Source organism: Manis pentadactyla, chromosome 15, assembly GCF_030020395.1.
Source record: "Manis pentadactyla isolate mManPen7 chromosome 15, mManPen7.hap1, whole genome shotgun sequence".
NCBI classification, from domain to species: domain Eukaryota; kingdom Metazoa; phylum Chordata; class Mammalia; order Pholidota; family Manidae; genus Manis; species Manis pentadactyla.
The window spans coordinates 42535343-42553115 of record NC_080033.1 but is presented as its reverse complement, the minus strand read 5'-3'; the positions used below and the strand labels follow the sequence as shown (position 1 = coordinate 42553115).

Below are 17773 nucleotides of genomic sequence, written 5' to 3'. Positions count from 1 at the left end.
TTGAAGACACCTTTGTGCCCATCACTCTGCTTCTGAAAATTATCTTAGTCTTTTTAGGAGGTTATTTAAGTCTGCAGAGTAAGTGCAGAAACTAGCTGAGAGTTGACAGTGAGTTGGTGTTTCATACTGATAAGAATTAGTACCTTTAAACTTCATAGTAGCTAGTAAAACTAGACTGAACACATTCAAGGAAGCAGTGAAGTAATTTAGAAATTCATAGTGGCAGACATGATAGCATTTCAGTGTTAGAAGAGACTTTATTTAAAAGTCCTATTTCACCAATCACTAATGAAGGTATTTCTTTAAAAATACAAATCATTCTAGCTTTGGATCCATTAATATTTGACTTACAGACATATAGATTGTTTCTCTTCTAATTCCGTATTTTCAATGTTAATGTATCTAAATCATCCTGTAGCCCATTAAGCTGTTTAAAGTATCTTATTGATCAATTGACATTTGTCTCTGAAGTTGACATTTGGAGGTGCTACAGTGATAGGCCTTAGATTTTTTTCAGCCAAGTATGTACTGAAATTAAATTTTTATCTCAAATTGCAATGTGCTGCTGACTATACGCAGTATTTCAGATAGATAGGGAAAGAGTAATAGGAAGGACACTGGAGAAGCAGCATGTACAACAGATTGACTGCAGTAGCTGCCCACCAGGGAGGGAGATACACTGGGGGATAGGGATCCTTGGAGAGATACTGATACACATACACAAAGTTGTGCATATTTGCTTTAAAAAAATCAAATTATCACTATTTTGATTATTTTTGTCATTATGTACACATAGTTGATAAACAGTTACAGTTTTGTGAAATGTTAAAATTTGTCCTTTTTAAAAAAATAGAGGAAACCAAAAAAGTAGATAAAGTCGTTTTTATTCTTCAGGTTAAAGAATTATATTTCTTAAGCACCCACCATATCCAGTGTTATAACTTACTAAGTGAAGTTTTATTTTGGAATACTTCATTTCAGAGATCACAGGAAGAAATGTTGGTGCTGGCATAGAAATGATTTTAATTACTGCTTGGCATTAATAACATAGTGAAATGCATCTTTGTATGTGTGTGTTTTTTTTTATCGCACATCTTCATTACCTCCACTTGACTGGCCTTTACCAACTCATTTTGGACAATGTGAACTGAAAATAGAAGTGCAACCTAAAACTCATCATCGAGCCCATTATGAAACTGAAGGTAGCCGAGGAGCAGTAAAAGCATCTACTGGGGGGCATCCTGTTGTGAAGGTATGAGTTAGGGCGGGTTTTGCAGATCCCATACATCTGTTAATGATCAAGTCTATTTAGTTAAGTGCTTCTGAGCCCAAAGAATATTCAAAGCTAGAAAGCCTCTTTTGAGATTTTATGTCCTTGTTGATATGGCAGCACTTCCACATTGAGGTTTTTTTTTGCTAGGCTAAAAAATGTTCTGGTTCTGGACTGACTCTGGCTGGGGAAGCTCTGGGAAAGAAGATTATAATGGTCAAACATTTGTTTTTCTGATTAAAAAAATAAACTGTATTATGTTTATATATTATCTATCTTTCAATCTATCATCTATCTATCTGTCTAATCTAGCTATCTATCATCTATCATCTATATGCTTGTTTAAAATCCAAGTAATGCAGAAAAGTAGAAGGGATAAAGCAATATATTACCCCAAATCTAAACTCCTCAGAAATAAGCAGGTGTTAACATTTGATTAACATTCCAAATAATTCTTTGTATATTTATGGAAGACTATGGATGATAAGAAAAATGAGTGGATTTTTTAAGGATAGGATTATACTGAATATCTTTGTAATTAAAACATTTATTTGAATTTATTAGAAAAAAATAAAGTGAAATGGTAAAACTAACATGTTTGAGTATATGAAATATATTTAATATGTAAGTTTTGAGTCATAGCAGTTAGATATTAACTTTAATTTTATTTGAGTTAAACATTTAAAGAATGAAACAATGCTTCTCTCCAGGATGAAAGTAAAAGTAAAAGTTAGAACTACTGAGCCTTAGATATTGTTCTTCACTCTAAGAGGTCCTAAAAGATCTTTCTAAGGTCAGAGAGATTAAATAAATTCTTGAGAGACTGAATAGTTGTCTTAGATTTAGGTGGTATGAATTGACTCCTTACTCTGAAAGATGAGGTAATTGTCTCTCTTAAACTTCTTCCCCCTGCTCTACCTTCTACCTCCTGAATTTGTTGCTTGTATTATTTCTCCTTTCAGATCCGAGCCATCTCCCCTCAACCCCATAGTTTAGCTTAGTTGGATTCAAAGATTATTACTAATTCTGTTTTATTTATATCATGAAGTGTTTTTGTTTTTTGTTTGGATTCTGTATTCCTTGGATTCATGAATGTTTGAGAACATGTTTGTTGTCTATGTATTTAAACGTCAGAATGGCTATCTATAATAATCTTGAGTCACCCATTTTCTCAGAATTTGTTTTATGGCATTGTGTATTGTAGTGAAGTGAATTTGAACAAATAGAACTTATGAACTATAATTTCCTGTGCTGGCCATGCTTTATGATTTGTCATTATTACCTAAACATGTTTCACAGTTCTTGACAAAGCTTAACATTTTAGGTGGGTTTAAAATGACAGTTACTGAAAAAGATTGGAGGCAGGGGGATACAGTAGGGGAACTGGATGAAGGTTGTCAAAAGATACAAACTTCCAGTTATAAGTAAGTACTGAGGATGTGTAATGTACAAATGATGACTGTAGTTAATACTGCTGTATGGTATATTTGAAAGTTGTTCAGAGTAGATACTAAAAGTTCTTGTAACAAGGAAAAAACTTTTTTCCTTTCTCTTTCTCTCTCTTTCTGATAGCTATGTGAGCAGATGGATGTTAACTAAATTTATCATAGTAATCAACCAGCAATATATGTAAATCAAGTCACTATGCTGTATACTTTAAATTTATACTGTGCTGTATGTCAGTTGTACCTCAATAAAGCCGAAAGAAAAAATGTGAGGAAAAATCAACATAGGAATTTTGCCATTTGTTATTAGAGTCACATTTTGCTCTTAAATGAGACCTTTTAAAAATTTGATTAAGGAGAAACTGCCTAGTTTCCTGTATCTTTGACTTTTCTTACTGGAAAGAAATTATTTTAAAATGCTTAAATTAACAGAAGTCTTTTGGGAGGCCAGATAATTTATTTCCACAGTATTCCTTTAATTAAAAACTGATTCTTTGTTAAGGGAGACTAACGCTTCTGATTTCTGATCAATGTTTTATGTTCCCATTGTGACTTTTTTCCTAACTTGTTGTTTGAAAAATTTTATCATTAGAGTTGAAATTAGTGACTTAACTCTAGAGTATGTCTGGATATTGATGGTTCTTTATCAGTCTTTCCCGGTACCTATGATGCTCCCTTTTAATCTGAGATTCATTCTTCTTTCGTGCAAGAAAATTTTTCTGTATTATGTATCTGTAGCTCCTGTTCCATTTGCTTTGCCTGCTACTTCTGAGACTCCAATTACTATTCAGATATTGAACTTGTTTTTGTCTATTCTCCATACCTGTATTTTCTTCTGTGGATACTTGAATGTCTTTATTAAAGCTTTGCCCCCCATGTTTTTGATCTCTTTGTCACTTGCTGCTTCTAATTCAGATTTTAGATCTACAGTTGTGTTTTAAATTTTAGTTTGATTCCTTGGCTTCATTTTCCACTCATTTGATATTTTATTATTATATTTGGTCTCATGATTTACTGAATTACTATTCTTAAATTTGTTAAGAGTGGAGCATTCACTGGCAATCAGTTTCTGAATTGTGTGTGTGTGTATTGAGGGAGAGGTTTTGTTTTCATTTTTATCATGTTCTTCAAATGTCTTTTGCATAATTTGTTCCTTTTTTCATTAAATAAAAACAAAACCAAAATATACGTACTATGGTTGCCTGATTGCCATGCCTCTCGCCTCCCCCCATTTTGTTCTTAAGAGCTTTGGTCTATGGCCTAAGGGAGTAAGGCTGAAGAGGTAGAGAAGTAGTTCAGGACAGGCCTTGTTGGGTTTGGCTCAAGAGAGTGGACAGTATCATGTGTTATGGCCCACTCCCAGTACTCAAGTATATATCACATTTCCATGAGCTTCGCTTGTTCCCGTAGTATAATGCAAGTTTTGGAAGATGGTAAGCACTCCTGACCTTTTCTGCCTTTGCCAAAGGCCCTGGAGCAGAATGTAGATCTTTTATTCTAGACGGAAAGTTTTTCCTTGACTTTCCTCAGAGCTGCCTTCCTTACAACTTTGGTCTATTTTGCTACCAATTAGTTAGCATTTGTTAACATTCTCTGATAATTTTATTTTCTCACTTTATGACTTTTTTGTCATTAATCTACAATTACATGAAGAACATTATGTTTACTAGGGTCCCTCCTTCACCAATTCCCCCCTACAGACCCCATTACAGTTCTGTCCATCAGCTTAGTAAGATGCTATAGAATCATTACTTGTCTTCTCTGTGTTGCACAGCCCTCCCCGTACCCCCCACACACTATACATGCTAATCTTAATACCCCCTTTCTTTTTCCCCACCCTTATCCCGCCCTTACCCTCCTATTCTCCCCAGTCCCTTTCCCTTTGGTAACCGTTAGTCCATTCTTAGGTTCTGTGAATCTACTGCTGTTTTGTTCGATCAGTCTTTCTTTGTTCCTATACTCCACACATGAATGAAATCATTTGGTGTTTGTCTTTCTCCACCTGGCTTATTTATACCCTCTAGCTCCATCCATGTTGTTGCAAATGGTAGGATTTGTTTTCTTCTTATGGCTGAATAATATTCCATTGTGTATATGTACCACGTCTTCTTTATCCATTCATCTACTGATGGACACTTAGGTTGCTTCCATTTCTTGGCTATTGTAAATAGTACCTTTGGATGTAGAGTTCTATAGATGTCTTTGGGTTTGTGCCTGACCCTGGGAGGATCTGCTGGAGTTTGTGGCTGCTGAGTCCCCCTGGTCACCACAACTTACTAAAGACCTGAACTGGTCCCTGGGGGGCTTCATCTGGAGGTCAGCAGTGACTGCCAAGAGGGGGCGCTGCATCCCAGTTCTGCCCAGAGCAGCTGTGGGCTGGACCTTTCAGGCCTGCCTTGCGCCCTGCTGGCCTCATTCCACCCTGCAGGATCCATCTCCTCCACGGCCAATTTCCCGTTCCTTGGTTTCCCTTCTCTGAATGGTACTAAAGAGGACAATAGCCACAGGTGTGCGGACCTGGCCCCAGGCTCTGTTCTCCACATTCGTCCCCACAGCCATGCTCTGCGGAGGAAAATGAGGCTCAGGGGATTCACTTGCCCAAAGCTGCAGGTGCTCCGGCCTGAGGCTGCTTCAACCCACCTGTCCATGGGAGACTGTCTGACGTCTGTTGGACCTGAGAGCCTGCACCCTCTGTCCTCTCCGTGCACCCCGGAATTGGGTAGGAGCCTTGCAGAGTCACAGGCAGCCTGAGCATCGGTGAGGAGACAGGTTGTTCTCACAATAAGCCGCAAGGCCCTCCCTGTCCTGGGCCCTAGGCTGACAGTAGCGGAGAAGAGTGGAGGGGCCAGCACCCATCCTCCTGAAATCTGGCTGGGTTTGGGGACCTGTTGTAGCCCTTGGGCCAAGCCCGTGCTCTTCCCTCTCTGGGACTGTCACAGTGCGTGGGATCCTGGTTGATCCAACCTGTAACAAGTCCTCCTCTACTGTCAGCCCAGGGGCCTCTAGAAGCTCCCCTGTCCCAGAGGGGAAAAGGCTGGGCTGTGGCATCCCATCAGCACTGCTCTAGCCTTCAGCGGCAGCTCAGAGCCAGCCCCCTGCCACAGCCACCCTCCCTCAGCTGCCAGACACAGCCCCACATCTCACCCGCCCATTCAGAAAGAGCTCTGTGGTGGGGGTCTGTGCCACACCCCCGGGGAGTCAGAGGTGGGAAGGAGCCCTGGAGAAGGTGGAAGAAAGTCAGACAGGCAGGCAGGACGCTTGCAGAGTAGGAGTGGTCTGATGTGGGGAAAGACCAGGGATGGAGAGAGGGGAAGGGCGATGGAGTGGGGAGGGGAGGGGAGGCCGGCAGCTGGGAACGGGGTGAGATCTGGCTGCGCACAGGCAGAACAGATGCACACAGTGCCCCAGAGCAGGTAGCACAGAAAGCGGGGAGGGGCTGAAAAGTGGCCCTGGTCCCACTCCCAGGTCATGTGTCCACCCTTTCTAATTCATGTCAAGGTGCTGTATGGCCCAGACGCTCTCCAGGGCAGGGATCAGTGGTGGCCACTGGTGAGAAGCAGGGAGGACAGGGGTGCTTTCCTAGGTGTCCAGGAGGAAAGGAGCAGGGGGACCCTGCGGTCCTGTCAGGCCTTCTGATTCCTGCCATGTCACCCCTGAGTCACCTGGTCCACAACACATGGATCAGGAGAGTCCATTTCCCACTGCACCCAGGGTGGTGTCTGCAGAATGGCCAAACCTGGTCACGCCCTAGCACTCCTCCCACACATCCCAGCCCCATGCCTGCAGTGACATCTGTCATCAGCTGGTTGCTGCCCGGCACTGGGCTCTGGTTCCTGCCAGAGGCAGGTCCCTGGTAGGGGTGGGCTTCCTCCTGCACAGGACCTCCGTGACACCCACCTGCGTATTCAGGAAAGCACATGGTCAAAGGTGACTTCTTGATCTTCTCAGCAAAGAGATCTTCCTTGTTGAGGAAGAGAATGATGGAGGTGTGGATGAAGGACTTGTTGTTACAGATGGAGTCGAAGAGCATGAGAGACTCATGCATGCGGTTCTACAGCCCCAGGCGGGGAGGAAGAAAGCAAGACAGACAGCGAGAGGGAGAGACATGGAGATAGGGAAAGAGAAGAAGAGAGTTAGGTTTGAGAGAGAGGAGCTGGGCCACTCAGCGTTTTGGGACAGGCTCCTGTGCCTGCAGGGCTCCTCCGAAGGCTGAGAGAGAGAACCGCCCTCTGCCACGCAGTGCACTGCATGTATCCGGGGCAGTCGGGACCCACCGTCTCAGGGCTGACGGCAGAGACTTGCCTGGGAAACCACCACGGCTCCCTGGGTGAGGCTGAGGCCAGGGTGACCTGGGTCCTCCCCACTGCAGAGTCCCCAGCCACAGGAGACACGCCCAGCATGGTGTAAGGGCGCTGAAGCCTGGGAGCTGGGCACTGGCCCTCCCTGTCCAGACTTCTCCTCTTGGGCCCCATCTGTGGGTGTGACGTGGCCTCTAGCAGTGAGGGACTCCAGGCCCCTCGTGGGGCAGGAGGGGATGACACATCGAGCTCCTGCCTGCATCCTTGGGGGAGATGCTCTGCCGGGCTGCCTACAGGGCAGCCAAGGGGCCGGGCCACACCGCCTCCGGCTGGTTCACACTCAGCCAAGTTTGACCCTGCAAGGAGTTTTAAGCAACGTAGATGTGAAGTACTGCCTCACACACCAAAGTCCATTTAGCAAATTAAGTGACTGTGGTGGGCACTCCTAATAAGGCAAAATCCGAGGGGGACAGCCTTTTGCCCTGGGCAAGACTGACTTTACTGTGGGATGTCAAGCCCATGAACTTGGGTAATGTTTCTTGGCAATGTAGGGCAGCAGGTGTCTCTGTGAACCAACCCACTTCTATATGGGAAGGTGGCTCCTCCATGAATGTACAGCCCTGGGTAAGGGACAGCCACTCATTCTCCCAAGAACCCTGTCCTGGCCCTAGAAACAACGATCACAGCTCCATGGGGCTACAGCTCAAGCCCAGAAGTAACTCCAGGCTACACCCTCCTTCACAAGTAAGAAGGTTGAGACAAAGCATAGGGAAGAGCAGGGGGATGTGGGCATCACTGGGCGTTTGCTGTTCACTGGGAGGCGAGCTCATTCCAAAGGGTGAGGAGCAGGAGGAGCTGAGTCACCTGCAGTGCAGGCCACGGCCCTTCCTCTACCTGAGCACACGGGGCTGAGGGAGATGACATGGTGACCACCCATCCGAGCCCCACTCTGCCGGCCCCACACCCAGCACTTGGCCTGCCTCATGTCATGTGGTCACATCCACCCTTAGGGGACGGGACGTCCCTGGAACCCGGAAGAGTGGAGAGCTGCCCTCAGCTCCGGGTCGGGCCCAGAGCTGGTGCCACGTAACGAGATCTCCGGTCAGTTGGGGAGTCTGTAACCTTCAGGGCAGTAAATAGAGGGTCATGACTGGCTCCACGAGTCTGTGGTCATGTATTTCATGACTGTGTCACTACACCAGTGACCTGCATGAGCACCAGCCCCAAACCCTTGTTCTCACGGCTGAGGCCAGTTGGTGGAGGGGACTGAGTTCGCGGATGCCGTTTGGGAGCCTGCTGACAACTGGCATGGTTTTACCACTCCTTCCAGGGTTGACAGACACGGCGCCTCTTACTCTCCTACGCAAATTCAGTGAAAGCTCCCGGTCTTCTTATCCTCCCAGCCTTACCCAATACATTTAATTCCGTTTACCCAAAGTCTGTCGGTCATTTGTGCAGTCCCGCTCAGGCAGCCCCGAGCTGTCTCCGTGGAGCCTGCTCAGGAAGGACGGGTGGAGGTCCCCTAGAAGGCCAAATGAATCGGGCTGGCCAACACTCAGGCTCACTGCGCCACTGATGAAGGCAGAGTACAGATGCTCCGACACCCCACGATTCCATAGGAAAAGGCTTCCCACCACACAGAGCCACCTCGTCCCATAATTGCTCACGCAAGAGCTGGAAGCCCAGAGCTGCACACGATTGTCCCGAGCACTGCTTCGGTCTACACACTGGGCGATGCACGGGGGACACGTGGCCAGGGTACTCTGAGGACCGGGACGCCCCACCAGGGTGACCTGAGCTGAGAGTGAGGACTGTGTGCATTTGGCCTGTGGGCTGGGTACAGGGTCTCTTCCTCGAGAGGCCACCAAGCTTAGGTTTGGAGGAGAAATCCAGGCCAGCAGCCGGGGCTCCACAGTCCCACTCTGCTTAGGCTCAGCCATGGCCTTGCTTGCCCTGGGTTTGCAGAGCACGTGCACACACACACCCTTCCCACCAATGCCAGCTGCATTTGTGTGCAAAGCCCTTTGCTAGGCAGATGAGTAACCAGCACAGGTCTTGCTCTCTGAGAGCTCACAGTCTAGCTGGGGAGACATGTATCCATGTTAAAAGGTCTGCAATCCCCAGAGGGTGCACAGCACAGACCTGGATTCTGGGAAGGGCTTTGGAACGAGCTTGAAAGAGGGCTGATCCTGGAGATGCAGGGAGGGCAGTGGGGAGGGGAGGCGCCGGCACTGAGATTCTCTCCACGCCTGCAGGCCTGACCGCCATCTTTTGCAGACCGCCTGAAGCTCACCACCAAGGGGCCAAGAGCACAGCCTTTCCTTACAAGCTCCCCCAGAGAAAATAGACGTCTGAGTGCTTTCCAAACAGGAGACATCACCGTTTGGGAAAAGAGAATGGAGTCGCGTCACAGCCAGGCAACAGCTGCTTGCTCCTGCCCGTCACCTCCCTGGCTCCCCCAGCCCTCCGCTGGGCCCTGGCTGCAGGTGGAGCCGGGAGCCGCATGGCAGCTCTGGCTCCCGGCTGCTGCATTAACCAGGGCAGTGGCGGGCCGGCACCAAAGCATGCGAGGATGGGAATGTGGGCTCAGCCTGGGACAGATGGTGACAACCCCGGGAGGTGGGCATGGGGTCTGCCGCCCGGAATCCTTCTGCCCCGACCAGGGCATGCCCCCTCCGCCAGGTGGCCCCAGGACTGGACTCGGGCAAGACACAAGGACACACATCGTGTGGGTGCGCCTGGCAGAAGCTCCCCGGGCACTGAGACAACACAGCACACTGGCCCTTGGAAAAGCTGGCACTCTTAATTAACGGTAGGTGACTAATAAATACATTACTGCAGCCAATAAATTATTACAATAATGATAAATTTATTAAACAAAGTCACTATTCTAACAAAATCAGAGTTCATATGGGGTGGGAGGTGGTGGTGGGGTTGGGAAGTGGGACCACTGCACGAAGGCTCCTAACGGCGTGCCCTTCTCTTAGACATGGCTGTGCGAGCAGGCTTCTGTGTGGGCAGCGGCTTGGCACTGGGTTCCAGCCGCCTAATTTTGGGCGGGGTGCAACCCTGTTCTTCATCAGTGTCGTCTGAGCTATGAACCCTCTTGCGAGCCCGCCTGGGGAATGGCTTCTCTTCCACCTTGGCTGGGGTGGGCGTGGGTGCTGTCACATAGGCTTGGTAGCCACCAACGACGGGGATGATCTGACCGTTCCAGTGGAACTGGGCTTTAACATGCCCTTCATTTATTAGCTGGTAGTAAATGGGTGTAGCTGAAGGGGAAGCCGCTGCTGCTGCTGCAAAGAAAACCAGAGCTGATCAGTCACTCTTCCTGTACACAGTGTCCTGCCAGAACCTTCCCTCTGTCATGTCTCTCTCAGTTTCTGGCTGAAGCCATTCAATCTGCTTGGCATCTAAAACCCAGACTTGGCCCATCACCTCTATGAATCCCCTAGAGAAGCGACGTTGGCTGCAAAAGCAATTCCATGGAGCCTGTGGCTGCAGGAGACCAGGAAATCTGTTCCCCATTCCCAGGAAAAAACTCAACCTGAAATTGATTGCAATCAGGATGCCCTCCATCTCTCCCTTCCACAACAGAGGAAACATTTGTTAAAGCCTGTCACTTCTGAGGCTGTTTTAGTGGAAATATCTTTCAAGTTTTGGAAAAAATAATCTTACACGAATCAGTTAAGAACCCCTCTCCCTTTGTGCCACATTTGTATTGCCTTTTTCAACGACGCTGAACTCTAGCCCTCTGATACGTTCATGTAGATCTGAAAAAGGCCCAATCCCAAAGCAGAGTGACCAGGAGGCTCAGGCCAGAATGTGGGTACCTAGTCTAGGCTCACATCAGCACAACCTCTGGGACGTCTTTTCCTCAGCCTCAGTGTCCCTTTATCACTCCCGTTGACTCTTCTGCTCTTCCCATCGGTATGACACCCTTTTGCCCGCTACATAGAGGCTCAGTCTGGGATGTGTCTGAGGGCACCCATGTGGACAGCATGGTGAAGGGGCCCAGGTTGGAAGGTGAGGTTATGAGTGTCCCTCAACAGCTCTTCCTCAAACTGCTCCGTTTACACAGAAATGCTCTTGACTTTTGCTAAGAGGCCAATCACCACACTGGCTCTTCTGCTGGTCCGAGAACAGGCCAGCCTCATTCCTACCTCAGGATCATTCAGTTGCCATTTCCCCAAGGGTCTGGAAGGAAGCACTTGTAGCCCAAAGGTGGAGGGAAGGCTACATTTATAAAGATTAGGAACTTTCTGAACGCTTGCCCAGGGATGACACTTCACTTGCCCTCAGCAGTGAGTAGGAACACTGGTATTCGTTAACAACTGGGGAAGTTCTGACGTACTCTGGGCAAGCCCGAAAGGAGAAGCCTGGTGGCAGCCAGGTGAGGCTGTGTGCCCACCAATGACTTTTGTACGGATGTCCCACCTCGGCCTACCTGTAGCGCTGCCCTCCCAGGGCGCAGAGAAGAAGTTACACTGGATGTAGATCTGGTGAGACATTCTCAGGCAGCCAGACTGCTATCTGGTCTCAAACTTGTAGGAGTGCTTCTCCAAGAACACTGGGTTTGCGTAGTCACGCTGCCACGACAACAGTGAGGTCATCGATACCCAGTGAGGTCACGTACGGAATCTTGCAACTTGAGGGGCAGGCTTCAGGCTCTCTTGTGGAAGAGAGCAGGGTGGAGGCAGAGGGGCACCCTACCTGGCCCTTCCATCTAGCTCTCCGTATCCATGCCTTAGTCAAGTTGCCATTTCCTGAGGAATGTACCTGTGGGATGGCACGGGAGGGCAAGAGACCCACATTCTGACTTTGGCTTGAAGGGCAAGATTAACCTAAGGGACAGCCAGGGTGTTTGGCACTGAGCCTAAGGATCCCACAGTTGGAAAGGCAGAGATTTGTGTGGACTAGGGAATCAGGGAAGGCTCCTTGGCAGTGCGCCTGAAGGGCAAGGGGACTTGGGACCTATGGAGAGGAGAGGGAAGGCACTCCAGGTGGGAAAAATAAAAGCAAAGACAAGTTCTTCTTAACCTTGCCCTGCCCCAGATGGTAATTCATAGAAACTTTGTGATTTTACAAGTAAGACTTCAAAAAACCAAGAGGTTATAGGGGAGAGCCTAGTAAACATAATATTCGTCATGTAAGTGCAGATTAGTGATAGCAAAAAAAAAAAAAAAAAAAAAAAAAAAAGGGCAGTTCCTGTGTGGTAACCTCCAACGAGTTCTACACAAGGGTATAAAGGGCATATAAAAGTGTAGGCAAAGGGTCTGTTTGTGTTTATACAGAGGATCAAAGCCTAATTGGGCTACCCCGAAAATGAACTAAGATACGATATGAAAAAGAACTTCCAACATCTGCACCCTCTGGAAGAATCATGCCAGAAGATGATCATCAAAAAACCCCAACAAAGATCCACGCACTGCTACAGCTGTAGATGCACTCATCCCACCAGTTCCTGGACTTGCCATGGGAATGAGGAAGGAGATATCTAAGCTGGCCTGTGCATACAGTAAAACAACAAAATTGGACTGGATCTATACTGTTGGAACTCAACCAAGAATTTGGAGAAGTGCAAATTGTAGCGCTCCAAAGTCTTACAACTACAAACTATTTATTGTTAAAAGAACATATGGCATGTGAACAGTCCCCAGGAATGGGTTGTTTTAATTTGTCTGATTTCTCTCAGACTGTTCAAGTTCAGTTGGACAATATCCACCATATCATAGATAAGTTTTCACAAATGCCTAAGGTGCCTAACTGGTTTTCTTGGTTTCACTGCAGATGGCTGGTAATTACAGATATGCTTTGGTTATGTAACTATACTCCTATTATGTTAATGTGTGTGTGCAATTTAAGTAGTAGCTTAAAACCTATACATGCTGAAGTTACTCTACAAGAAGATATATCAAAGAAATAATCTTCCCATGTTTTCTTCCGCCTGCTACTTCTATAGCTTTTCTTCTTCCTTCCTAATTACAACCCTTAAATAGAATTCGTGCCTCATATCAAATTTACCGAGTATCATAATTCTTCCAAGTGGTAAAGATACCTCAAGACAAATGCTGGGCATAGAAGCCACAGGGCATAAATATGCAAAGAAGTAAAAAGCTAACTTTTTCAAACAATATTGCTTCTCTCTCTCACTTACCAACTTTACATTTCCCTGTATGGCCCCGGAAGATGACTGGTTAGCCAGAGACGGGTAAGATTCCTCAAGGGAGGAACAACCTAAGACAGGCACAGTCGCAGGGGGGCCATCAGGTGAGAAATTGGGGATCAACAGATGTGAGGCTTAGAACCTCACCCCCCCGTTCTGAGAGAAATCTTCTGCATACGTGGATGTTTTATTGCCCTGGTCTAGCTTGGATTAACACATAGTCTACAGGCACACACCTGATCATCTACATGTGCTCTCTTACAACACTAAACTATGTTTTCTACCTTTATCTTGTATCTACCTACCACTTCAGCATTTTATTAAAAATAATAATAATAAAGAGAGAAATGTGGTATCCACATATAAATCAAGTATAAAAACCAAATGAGTATTCATATTTGAACTGACTGTTTATAGTTCATAATGCATGAGCAAAACCGAAAGTTTCTGTGATGACTGCCCTTGTACTGTTCACTATGTAACTTATTCATTATGTAAGAATTTGTTCTACATGTAAAAACTTGTTTGTTATGCCTCAGAAGATTGGAGAGTGACAAAAATTAGGCTTGGGGTGGAATAATGATTGTGCATTGAGCATTGACTCCCCTATACAGAATTTTATTGTCGTTAACAACCATTTGATCAATAAATATGAGAGATGCCCTCACAAAAAAAAAAAAAAAAAAAAAGGACAGACTTCCAATGGTAAAATAAATTAGTAACCGGGATGTAAGGTATAGCATAAGGAATATAGTCAAGATATTGTAACAGCCTGGTAGGGTGATAGCTGGAACCTAGAATTATGTATATAAATGTTCTACCACTGTGTTGTACACTTGAAACTCATGTAATGTAATACTGTGTGTCAACTACCCTTCAATAAAAAATAATTATTAATAAAAAAAAAAAAAAAAAAAAAAAACCAAGAGTTTAAGGGGCCTGTAGATGACCCAAGCAGTGGAAAGGTGTTCTGCTCAAGGGTAGGCTTTCCCCTTGGGGCTCTGGATGTGTAGCTGGTAGGAATGTGAGGAGAAGCTCATCACATTTCAAAGTCACTCTGGGAGGGATGTTACAAGTGCTCTAAGGCAGAGTGAGGGGCCCGAGTGACTTCACAGAGTGGGAATGAGAGCCCATTTTAATATGAATTAAAAAAACATGACAAAATGACATAACACAGAGTGATAACCTAATCATTACCCTCCACTCCCTCAAAAAGGCAAATCAGGACTATCCGACCACCATGAAAGGATACGTGGGCTCAGCGGCAGCCCAGGTGAAAAACAACATCAACACTGTACAGAGATGTTACTAAAAGACAATTTAGTTCTACTCAGAGTGGGAGGAAATATACAAGTGTCCTTAGCCTGATGAGACCCACAGTAAGGAACCACGTCTGGGAGGCAACCTTTGATACAGTGTGTCCAGGAACTTTCTAGCAACGAGAGATAACCTTCCTCAGGAGGGGGGTCCCTGTCACTGACCTTGAATAAGCAAAGATGGGACCTTGTTTACTGGGGGTGTTGCAGAGGAGGTGTACCAGGAGGTAGAGACTATCTGGGCTCTCATTTTAGACGATGGGCAACTCTGGTGGGGAACCACAGCACCTTCTCTCTTAATTTTCTTGAATCAGTGTAGTCTGTGTGAGGACATTTTAAGTCTGCCCTAAATAGAGTAGTCTACGTCTGGAAGTGATAAACTGTGAAGGGGACGGCTCTGGAGGTTCATCCTGGCAGGTGGACCATCCTGAGACCACTCACATTTTCCAAAGCTCCAGAGAGACTCCATGTTTGGAGTATCCCTCTGATCTGGTGAGGGTCTGATGATACCGTCGCAGTATCTGGCCAGGCCTCTAGCGAAGGCCGAATAGCATAGACGAATGTTCTAGCAGCTTTAAGAGGGCTTCAGACTCACTTGGGGATTCCACAAAACAACTTAAAGATACTTTAACGTGGATTCTTGGGTTAACTGTTACGCAGATCTGGAGTGGGGCTCAGAAATCTTTTAACACTAATCAGGCTTCCTAGGCAGTTTGGCCCCAGTGGTGCATGGATAGAGTGACCAAATTAGTGTCTAAAGTGGGTGTCGCTTTTCAAGAGTGAAAGTGGGCAGTATTAGAAACTGCATCAGTACAGATGTAAACAAGTAATATTCAAGGAAAACAGAGACGCATAGTTATTTTATGCATGAGTCACATTTGAGAAGAGCTAGAATGGTGGTTAAGAATACAACACAACCCTTGGTGCAGACAGACCAGATTCTGTCCTACTTGTGTGGTTTTGAGCAAGTTGTTTTTTCCCCCCTGAGCTTGTTTCTTCATATGGAAGAGAAAGCTATGACTGTACACTTTGTACAATATTCTCTTTTGGCAAAGTTTGCCCTAGGTCCCTTTCTAATCTCTGCAAACTTATCGTTTTCTGTGTGCAAGTGTTTTTAGGTTATTTTGTAGAGTATTGTATTTAAGCCTCAACTGTTCATTACTTTGAGCAAAGCTTAAATAATGCTGCAGAAACTGCAACCTGGGAGATAATGAGGATGCAACATGCTTTTTTTGACTTTTTTAAAACAGTTTAAGCCTTTCTCCTCTTCCTCTGCCCTGAAGAGATGGGAAAGAAGGTGAGCCTGGAAATGCACACCAAGCAATACTTCTGTGTCAGTCTGCCTTTTTTTGTTCTGCCTGTACTTCCCGAGAGATTTCATCGAGAGTACTCAAGCTTGCCATAGGTACTATTGCTGAAGAAAATTTCTCTCTAGTGCTAGTCACATCCCCTTTCCTTTCTTGGAGCGTAATGGGCGTTTTGTGGACAGGAAATAAAATCTAAATGTTTAGAAACTAAAACATCAATTGGAAGAGCCTTTATCCTAGGTTTGTATAGTTCGCAGTGTGAATCTATTCACATTCCAGGGACCTGCTCCAATGGTACCTATTATTAGGGAAGACCCATAAAAACATCATTTATTTTTAGAAATCATGACATAATACACAGCCAAAATCGACTTTATTTTTCATGAGTCACGTGAAAGACGAGAGCCACGCTCAGTAGCTCCAGTGCTGGCCAGCAGCGTACCTTTTCGAGCTAGACAGCAGCTCACCAAGCCTTCAGGGAGGTGACTGGGCAGCGCAGCATGTCCTACTCACAAGTGTGTACACCCACCACTGGCACATCATTTAAACTAGCTGCAATCAAGGTTGCTGGGATAAAGTCTCTCTCACTGAGGACCCTAGTCCTGGAAGGCTTCTCCGGCGAGCTGCCAGCTCAATCATCTGAAACAGATTCACATCCCAGGGATGGGTCACAAAGCTGATTATGGTGCCCGACAGCTTGCTCCCCACACGGCCCACCCTCCCTGCTCTGTGGATGAAGTCCTGCAGGGTGAGGGGGAAATCGTAATTGATAATTAGTTCCACGCAGGTGCTGTCCAGGCCCGGAGAGGCTATGTCTCTACAGAGAGGTATGTCTTGGGAGCGCTGATTCTTCCAGGCACGCGAAGCAAGCGGCGCGGTCTCCCAAATGCCCAGCGTGAGGCGCGCCGCGAGGTTCAACTCCCGTCGCCGAGCCGAGATCAGCAGCCGGCCAGATCGCACCAGCGCCACCCGCAGGGGTCCCCGCCGTTCGCTCTGCTGCTGTTCCTGCCGCCGCTGTAGAGCCCGCGGAATGCCCACCACGGGCAGGGGTTCGTCGGCTCCGCGGGCCGCCAGATCCCGTGGAGGCACCCGAGGCAACCTAGACACATGCGCAAAGAGCCGCAACGACCGCGGTACGACCATCTTCCTCTCGGGCAAGCGGAAACGAACGGCGGTGACGTTTCGCGCATTCCGAGGATTTGAGGACGGTGTCCGGCGCGGCTCAGTAATGCTCGTATAGTTGGAGAACTGTGAAGAGGTAGGGACATTCTGTGGAGTTACGCGGCGGCGAGGTCTGTAGGTCTAAACAGGGAATGGCAACGTCCAGACTCGGGCCTACCTTGGGGAACGGTGCGCGACGGAGGCAGGACCGGGGTTGAGCGATACGCGGCGATGAGTACCTGGCGTTCTGGACCCAGCAGGGCAGAAGTCTTCTGGCGATTGGGTGTCCGATCCCTCTGATTCTCACAACGCCCTCCCCTGTGATGGCTTGTCCAGTGCTGGTCTTCCGCAGTAAGTAACGAGGGTGTGGTGGTATCTTCCCAGATATGCTTGCCGCGCAAGGTCTCGTAATGCTTTTTAGAGTCTGAATGAATGGTCGGGTCCCGGGGCCGAGACAAGGGCCAGGTATGTCAGATGTATGCTTAAACCCACACACACGCACACACGCCTCCTGGAGAGCTGAGAGCCCAGAGGGCAAGCTCGGGGGTTTTCCTCTGTGAAGTAGTAGGTAAGATCTTCGGGCTTTACTTCAAGTAGGTTCATCTCTTCACATTTGTTTCCTTCCTTTGCAGGCGAGGTTCACTCTCCATTCCCTTGTGACCGTTCCCAGCTTCTCGTCCAGAACCCACCACACTGGCAGTTCCACTCAACCTCCACTGCCTTCCCAGTGAGATACCTAAATTGCTTGAATAGCAGTGAGGAGGGTCCTTCTACACCAGCGAGTGATCAGGTAGGTGGCTTATCTCACAT

At 46.8% G+C, this 17773-nt stretch overlaps 2 protein-coding genes and 1 long non-coding RNA gene across 3 annotated transcripts in view; 2 read left to right on the top strand and 1 right to left on the bottom strand.

The window, feature by feature from the left end:
- The first annotated feature begins 613 nt into the window (after positions 1 to 613).
- Positions 614 to 2998, top strand: LOC130681045 (uncharacterized). Its single transcript, XR_008994085.1, has 2 exons — positions 614 to 1252; positions 2233 to 2998. It is a non-coding gene; the product is annotated as an uncharacterized LOC130681045 (long non-coding RNA).
- Positions 2999 to 9977: 6979 nt separating this feature from the next.
- Positions 9978 to 11524, bottom strand: LOC130680982 (DPEP2 neighbor protein-like). Its single transcript, XM_057492879.1, has 2 exons — positions 11461 to 11524; positions 9978 to 10309 (listed from the first exon to the last, which is right to left on the bottom strand). The coding sequence occupies exons 1-2, from the start codon at positions 11522 to 11524 to the stop codon at positions 9978 to 9980; spliced, it is 396 nt and encodes a 131-aa protein (XP_057348862.1).
- A 5651-nt stretch (positions 11525 to 17175) lies between these two features.
- Positions 17176 to 17773, top strand: part of LOC130680937 (tRNA-dihydrouridine(20) synthase [NAD(P)+]-like) — a 42612-nt gene continuing 42014 nt past the window's right edge. The window contains exons 1-2 of the mRNA XM_057492761.1: positions 17176 to 17314; positions 17596 to 17753. The gene's annotated coding sequence lies outside the window, so the exon portion shown is untranslated. The remainder of the gene's footprint in view (positions 17315 to 17595; positions 17754 to 17773) is intronic.

Coding starts and splice junctions, on each gene's coding strand:
- LOC130680982 (XM_057492879.1), bottom strand. CDS start 11,524: ATGTCTCACCAGATCTACATCCAGTGTAACTTCTTCTCTGCGCCCTGG. Junction 10,310..11,460: donor CTGGGAGGGCAGCGCTACAG/GTAGGCCGAGGT, acceptor TTTTCTTTGCAG/CAGCAGCAGCGGCTTCCCCT.